At 38.3% G+C, this 8,323-nt stretch overlaps 1 protein-coding gene across 2 annotated transcripts in view; it reads right to left on the reverse strand.

Moving 5' to 3' along the window:
* Positions 1-2,014: 2,014 nt before the first annotated feature.
* The window catches only part of Frl (formin-like protein), a 13,217-nt gene continuing 6,908 nt past the window's right edge, over positions 2,015-8,323 (reverse strand). Inside the window, exons 3-17 of one of the 2 annotated variants that reach the window (XM_018020415.1) lie at positions 6,428-6,514; positions 6,064-6,143; positions 5,847-5,986; positions 5,584-5,762; positions 5,234-5,310; positions 4,840-5,155; positions 4,662-4,778; positions 4,341-4,581; positions 4,000-4,271; positions 3,622-3,886; positions 3,422-3,549; positions 2,915-3,359; positions 2,550-2,824; positions 2,351-2,464; positions 2,015-2,227 (exon numbers count right to left, since the gene is read on the reverse strand). In XM_018020415.1, coding sequence (XP_017875904.1) covers positions 2,015-2,227; positions 2,351-2,464; positions 2,550-2,824; positions 2,915-3,359; positions 3,422-3,549; positions 3,622-3,886; positions 4,000-4,271; positions 4,341-4,581; positions 4,662-4,778; positions 4,840-5,155; positions 5,234-5,310; positions 5,584-5,762; positions 5,847-5,986; positions 6,064-6,143; positions 6,428-6,514 — 2,949 coding nt within the window. Of the gene's footprint in view, positions 2,228-2,350; positions 2,465-2,549; positions 2,825-2,914; positions 3,360-3,421; positions 3,550-3,621; positions 3,887-3,999; positions 4,272-4,340; positions 4,582-4,661; positions 4,779-4,839; positions 5,156-5,233; positions 5,311-5,583; positions 5,763-5,846; positions 5,987-6,063; positions 6,171-6,427; positions 6,515-8,323 lie in introns of both variants that reach the window. The other variant, XM_018020414.1, reaches the window with a different exon arrangement.

The raw sequence follows: 8,323 nt of genomic DNA on the forward strand, positions 1-8,323 counted from the left end.
CTACGTTCCCTCATCTTATTGCAAAAATTGTTTGATATAAGATTCATTTATATAAACACTTATCTAAACATCACATTGGCAATTTTCTTCTTCTACTAATTAACATTTTAATTACAAAAGTATTTTATACAACTATATCGCCGCGCTTTGTGTATATTACAATAAAATATTTACAGTTCTTTTTGTTGATAATATTGTAATATCAAAAACGTAGAAAAGTTTAAAATATATAATTTTCTTGTATATATATCAAAAGAGTCGAATCATTGGCTGTTTTTAATTACTATTTTTATCGTTTCTTTTTATTGTGCTTGAAAGACCATTCTTCGAAACCGTAACGCATGTTCTCTATACGCAAAGTGAATATCTAATTATTATAGTAATCGAAGCTCGAGTCTGTCGATTTTTATAAATTTATCTTAAACGTATTACAAACTAGTTTTGTAAGCAAGTAGATTTATATTCGTTTACTTTATAAGTTTACGATTGATATTTCTGTCTCATGTTATGCGGACAACTTTGCCAATATAATATCTTATTTGTTTCTAATGTTAATAATATGACTGTGGCATTACTCATTCTATTTGCGAGATGCATTTTAATATTTTAATAATTGTGCGTTACAGTAATTAATTTTCATCATGTGTTCGTCTATAAATATTTCAAGTGCGTTTTCGGAGATTTTTACGGAATGTAACAAGTCTTGTTACTCACTTTATTTTACTTTACATATATTTATCAAAATAAAGTTTGTATATCGAATACAATATCGTGCGCTAATCGTTTAACTGTATATAATAATTAATGAATTGTATGAAAATTGACTTTCAGCTTTCGAGAAAAATATGTTGCGTTATATTATTATGAAATGCTGCAACTCTTATTCGTTTAAAAATTTCTTTCAAGTGTATACGGTATAAGCAAAATAATGTTAATATCAAATATGAATATCAGTATCAAAAAGTCTATTGGATTTCTCTTTATATCAAGTGGAATGTTTAATTAGAAAAGCCTGTCAAAAGTCTCAGAAATATTCGAAGCAAACTCGTGTCCCGTTTAATTCGTTTAAATAATTGTATCTTTCATCTTTTGTGAAATTATCTCCTCGAACAAAGGATTACAATAACAGATATCTATCAATTTAAATCGTAATCGTCATAAACATCTCAAACGCGTTTAACAATCAACAATAATTAAACAATAATGAAACAATTTTCTCTGTTCAATCACTTAAATTGACGAGTACTTAATCAATAAAAAAAGGAAACAATGGAAAAATAATTATACGATTCTACTCGCTATACTCTTTGTCATGACTATGTATCTATAGATCTTTTCTGTCAGATTTGTACAACAACCATGGGCTTGTTTGAAAACAAAATATTGCGTTTCAAGCTTGAATTTTGGCTTCTCGAATTTAATAGCACCGTAGAATAATTACTACTTGAATTAATAATTTAATAATATCGAGTTCGAATATTTCCTTCGAAAATTGTCTATCGTACTACTTATTTACTTATAGGTACCATTTATCTACTATCTATGTAAATTTTTGATTCGATAGCGCGATGTACAACTCTTTCATTAATGCTACTTTTAAATTACATCCTCTTTTGATGTTATACGGAATAAATTTTATTTGATTAAAACGCTATTCAGTTCGATCTCAACGCAAACGTTTACGGATCAATGTTCAATGAAAACTGAACAGGAGATATTTGTTTACGTGAAAGAGTTCTACATCGATTAATGAATTGACGTAGAAAATACGATGGAAAAATTGTCTTTTAAAAAGAGAGATTACCTTTTCCTAGAGAGAAAGATATGCAGTCCACTCTAAACGTGACTCAGACCGACCCTTTTTTTTATGTAAAACCTAGCAATACTGTAGTAACAAAATTTTGTGATATGATAGAATTGCAAAATTTGTTAAAATAGTTTGCTAGTTTCTCCATAAAAATTAGTCTTTCTTCTTTTCCTGTCCGACCACGTACAACGGAGGGAGAAAGGCTTCCTAGAGCTCGAGTTCCTCGGCAGTGCGCGACAGTCTGTGATTATCGATTCGCCTTCGTTGGCTTCTCCTTACAGCATCCGCCCTTCGATAAGGTTCCGATCGAAGCCCGAGAAGAATGTCCTCGAGAGCACCGTTGTAAACCTCGTCCTGCTGCAACAGCTTCTTCTCCTGGACCAGCCTCGTCTTGTTTTTCAATTCGTTTATCACAGCGTCCTGTTCAAAACAACGATTCCGATTCCACTTTGTTAATCAGGAGGCGACTCCATTTCGATTTATTAAAAAATCCTGTTTCAATCGCAGAGGAATGCTAAATGAAATAATTGACGAACGAGCTACCTGTTGCTTTTTCTGATTTAGCTTGTTTCGTTTGATTACGTCCTCGGAGGCGTTCAAAGCTTCCGCAGCAGCTGCTTCTAGTCTTCGACGCTGTTCGTTCTCTTGATCCGCAGCCTGAAAGGCACGTTACTCTTCAGCATCTTTTTAAATCTTATATATTACGAATCATTATCTATGACATTAAGTAGGAAACTCGTACCTTAAATGCCCTCGCGAATCTGACCAACAGAGAGAAGAACGTGTTGGCATCCGCTTGCCTGGGACTCTCTCCGAAGAACTCGACGCATTCTCTGAAAGCTTCGCCAGCGGCTCGCGCGTCGGACTTCAGTCTTCTTAGCTTCTCTTCGGAATTATTCAAGAAATCTCGAAGGACGGTATTATGTTTCTCTTTTCCTCGGAGTTCGAATTCCTTTCGAACGAGATCCATACCCTTCTCTAACTCGTGGACGTCGGTCGTAATATTTTCTAACGATACTGTAAGATATTCGCAAGAGACGCAACATGTAATGCCAGTAGTGCGATTAAAGTTTTGTAACGCGTTATTGAATATTAAAATATACGAACCAGTTGCTGCTTTATCGATGTACATAAGCTCTGATTCGAAGTTAATCAGTTCTGGAAATTTGACTCGTATCGTGGCCACGATATAATGTAAAAGGCACATCCTCTTATCGGTGGACTTGGTGTCGAGCAACGTGTCCAAACTCTGAAGCTTGAATCCGTAAGCCGGTCCACGTTTACTGCTGTTCAAGTAATTCCCAAACGCGAGAATGATCTCGAGAACTGCCCGCAACTTTTTCGAACTCTTCACGGTACTTGAGGCGGATATCACAGCATGTATTTGCGGTGTTATTAAATGGAGATTGTCGAAGAAGTTCCCGATATAATTCATAATAGATAATTTCGTAGATATCCTTTCCACTTTGCCCAGTTGCATCAAGAACTTGTCTTCCTCCGTTAGCAGGTTCACATTCTTCTTCTCTATTATGTATTCCCTGTACGCTTTTATCTGTAACGAATTTGTTTCGTTATTCATTGTTCACTGCGTTCTAAACTTAAATAAAATCATACCTCTTGATCCGTGGGTACCATGCGTTGCAACAATTCCACATTTTCTAACGATAGTATTTTCAGATCGAGAGCGTTGACCGCCATTATCACTTTCTCCACTGGCATTTCCATCTTCCTTCGCGATATCGCTTTAAAACCAAACCCAAAATCAGTAAATTGCACCTTGAATCGAAGCTGTTACTCGAATAATTATACCGTACCAATATTTCTTAGCCTAGTGTGCTCCAGAAGCGACACCTCAGGCTTCTTGAACCTCTTGCTCGGGAAACTGTGAAGACCGTCGATCTCGTTGTTACCATTGGCAACGTGGCTTCCCATTCCTATCTTGAATCGCTCCTCAAAATCGGAGAAGTCTATGTAACTGTGCAAACGATCGTCATCCAGCTCGTTGAAAATCGTTCCTCGGACTTGGTTCGGCTTCAGAGCGATCCAATTCAGGGTAGGTAGCTTGTATTTCGTTTGAACCTGATATGAAACATGATGCAATATGTTAAAAAACAAATCGAGCAACGCTAGCCTGGCAAAGTTTTTCAACCACGTTGGGCTTATAAAATTACAGTTCTCGTAATTCCGATTACCTTTCGTTTTATGGTCATCGCTCCATCCGGTGCCTGCATCATTCCAGCGGGAGGCGGTGGAATAGGTACAGGCGGTGGCAATTTTTGATCTCCTGGGGAAAGCGGTGCCATAGGGGGTGGAGGAGGACACGGCGGCGGAGGTGGAGGAGGTGGCGCAGGAGCAGACGGCGAGGGTTCCTCCGAAGTTGGAGATGGAGTCGAATTATGAGTAGGAGACGCGGCATTTTCTATGCTGTTGGAATTCGTAGCAGATCCGTTTCGTAGAGTGTCTCCTTAAAATAAGGATAATAATTAACTTTCGAATAGATAAAGAGAGTTGAGGTACAAGAAAATGAACGTACTAGTCGAGCCCTTGGTCAGAGTTCCTGTAAGAGTCTCCAATTCGATGATCTTATTCTCCAAAACGCTCTGCCTTCGAGCGGAATCCTGTTTCTGCCTCTTTAACGCCGTCAATTCTTCCTCGGCTAATCGTCGAGCCTCTACCGCTTCACTATACTCCACTTTCAAAGCACCTAGTTCTGTTTCCAACTCCGCTAACTTTGCCAGCGACTCCCGCTCGAGTTCTGCCATTCTGTCGTGCGCCTATTTATTTATTTATTTTTTTGTCAGCAATAGCATTTCAAGATTAAAGGTTCAAAATAATTATCTCTGACTATTCTTACATGACCAAGTTCATCCTCCAATTCAGCTACTTTCTCTAATGCGGCAGTCTTCGTTTCGCTATCCTCCATTAAAGCTGCTACGTCGAATACATTGTCTAGATACGCTGAGATTTGAACCTAAAAATTAATTATTCTTATTAAAATTATACTAATACTATTTTAAACGTACTGAAATTACCTGCAAATCCTCGCTCTCGGTGTGCCTCAGTTTCTCCAAATACTCGTCTAATCCAAGCTTAGTGAATTCGTATTGAAGATGTACTCGGAAGTTCATGTCCTCCACGGAGTGAACCACGATATTCACAAATTGCATACAGGCAACCATGAATTCTATGTGAAAACTGTCGTATTGAGTGAAGTATGCCATTAGAGTCGTGAATCTTCTTCTTTCCGCGCAGACTTCTTTAAAGTTGTCAAAGGCTGAGAGAATGATTTCGTGGCCACCCTTGACTAAGCAAATCGCCGCAAGGAGTTCGAGGACCAAGGCTTTCGTTCTAGAAACGAAGAAATTCTCTTTCAACATTTTTTCACTACGGGTTCATTTATTAAAAATTGAGGAAGAACAATTTTACCGTAGACTCTTGTGCATCAAACTAAGGGCGATGCAGTTGATTGCCTCGCGATGCTGAATGACCATGTTGAAGCCATACTAGAATACCATCACATAAATTTACTTTGACAATTTGATAAAAATTTTGACACACGACTAACTATAATAATTTCTATCTAATCTATTCAAATACATATTTGACCTATTTCGTCTACTGAAGTTGAATTCATTTCTAAGTTATGAATATTTATGACCTGTTTTCCTCACAATGTGAATTTTTTATTGCATGAACTTCTATTGTACTACTGATTAAAACTGTATCAGGGACAAAAGAGCTCGAAGTTCATTGTAATTGTTAATGCAACTGTTCACCTTGTTATTCATGATGGCGCGCATACACAGTATGCACACGTGAATGTCGTCCTTAGCTTCGCCCATATTTAATCTAGCCACGTGCCTAGATCTCCTTTTAACACCGGGACTGTCTTTCAATTCCTGAAGAGGAGGCCTCAGACATCCATTGTTCAGGGGCGAGGTGTCTCCCGAGCCGACTGAAATACAATTGCTTCGTACAACTCGCCGATTCCTATTTTCACCCAAGACAAACAAACGGTGTAATCGATCAGATTAATTACCGGCTTGTAGTTTTTCCTCCGAGCTCGTATGACATTCCACGAGACGTTGTTCGTGCCTCATCATTAGCAACCTGAAGCTGAGGTAGTCTATGAGAGCGTCTAATCCTTGGTTCTCTTCGTCCAAAAATTCCCTCACCCACCTAAACCGATTGAAATTGATTTAGCTTGATACGAATTAAAAAGTAGATGTATTCGACAGCGAATTACAATTCCTTACTCGATATGGTTTGTGCGCAAAGAGATCTCCAGATCCCTCAGAACTTGCGTTGACGTCGACTCCCCTACCATTTTCCTCTTCTGGAAAAATGCGAGAAAACGATACGTCTGTATAATCGTTAGTATCCGTCGTTCAATCTCTCTCATTCGCGGAAAAACGAACAGAAGGTAAACGATTTTTTGTACCCCGATAACTAAACACATTACTTTTGTACTTCGGAGAAGAAACGCGTATATCAATTCTGTAGTATCCCAATTCGCGGTATAACATAAAAGAGACAAAAATACGGATAGGCAATGAGTACAGATATTGTTAGCTTGAAACAAAAGGTAAGGTCGTAAGAAAAAATGAAACAGAGACATACTCGATGGCTCCTCGAAGCTTTCGGGTCCAAGTAGGTTCGCAATTTGGCTAGATAATGCGAGGGTGGATCTTTCGCTTGTACTCGTTCCTGAAAACATCAATATTGTTATTTAATCGAACAAATTTATTTAAAAACAGATTTGGCTTTACTGGATTCGAATTTCCATAAAGACAGTAATTTAAAATAAAATTACGGGTTTAGATTTATATAAAAAAACCGATTGCAACGGATTGGAATTTATTTGAAACAGAGTATAGATTGCAAGATACGAGTTTCGGCTAAAACACGTGTGTTCGATGAATGAGGGATGCTCTTCCACATCTTTTTTGCTTTCTTCTTATATCGTATAATAGCCACGGCTTGCGTTACATCCGTGTCGTGTTACCCACATGCCCTACGATACAGGCCCGCTTAAAAATTCCTCACCATTACTCGAAAGACTTCGTACAAGAACGAAGGGATGACAAACAGACTCTACACTTTTGTTTCCCTCGTTCGCTGCATCGCTCCCCAATTAGCAGCGACTTTCTTCTTTAAATATATATGATGCATATAATAATGAGATAAAATAGCAGGTCGGGAGTTTTGAAAAGGCAACGTTAACTCGTTCCCTTTGACCCAGGCGAGGCGAGATCCATTTCGTACTCGGCGATGAATAAAAGGGAGTGATTTCTACTCGAGACGTAGGTTCCAACCCTAACTCCAGCTCTCTCCCTTTAACGAGCCGACTGGGTCCACCTAAACCTAAACCGCAAAAACCTTCCCTCGTACTTCACTCTCCGCATACAGCGACTCTTTGTACGCGGCCTTTTTTCTCCTTCCGTCGAAACAGAAAACGAAAACTCTCGCAGCAACAGTATTTAAATATATTACCGCCATGTAAAAAAGTTTCTCAGAATGAAAATTTTATTCCGTAGTTTCTCGCAATTGAGATCGCAGAACGTTTGTTTATATCGTTATTCGTGAAAGCGTCTGCCGGGACATTTATAAAAATGACGTAACCGACTTGACTTTTAAACGAACAGCTCTTTGCTCGGTTGGCGCTCGCTTAATTTCGCGTGGCATGTAGTCTGCGAATATGCGGGTCTACGACCCTTTGCAAATCGTCCCACGATCTTCTCTCCCGACTCTTGCCACACACAGCAGTACACGTGTATCTTACGAAATCGCCGATCGATACGCGTGAATCAACGCGATCTTACTAAATAAAGAGTACTGAGCTCATGCACCTAAGTACGTGATACTCTCGTCTAAAAATGGATTTTCTTTAAACACGCTAATCCCGAGGCAGCAAGATTTATCTCGCAAAAAGACTGAAAAGCTATTACAAGCATAATTTTATTCTGTGTACAAAAGATTAAAAAAAGAACTCATCCTATTCTCGTCTAAAAGTGCATAACTTTCAAAGACTGCCAATCCTTAGAAGTATTCGTCTTACGAAACAGCTAGCAGCTGTATTGCTTTATTCTGAAAAATATTGAATCAGGCCACGTCGATTTCGTCAAAGAAATAACTCGATATATTGTAGCTCGGTTTAATGACTGAATACAATGCGGTGAACGCGAGTACAGCCGTTTAGTACATGTGTATATGATGCAGATGCGTGGGGCTGACGCTTAAGTGAGCTTAATGTCGAGCTCAATCGAGGGACAAGCCAGAGAAAGAGAGGAAAGAATCTACTCTCTTCTCGATCGTGAAGATTATCAAAGAAACCATTATTCTGGTCACACATGAAAATCGTCTTGTGATTTTTATCAAGTATGCAACCCGAGTCAATAGAAATAACACGAGACTGAAGAAATTGAATGTTACTTGTTAAAATAATAATAAAATTATTGAGAAAATATCTGTTGTTTTTTTTTATTGAAAATGTATATGATATGAAATCCATGAGGC

This window comes from Ceratina calcarata, unplaced genomic scaffold (assembly GCF_001652005.2).
Source record: "Ceratina calcarata isolate Rehan_Ccalc_2016 unplaced genomic scaffold, ASM165200v1 scaffold224.2, whole genome shotgun sequence".
In the NCBI taxonomy this organism is placed as follows: Eukaryota; Metazoa; Arthropoda; class Insecta; order Hymenoptera; family Apidae; genus Ceratina; species Ceratina calcarata.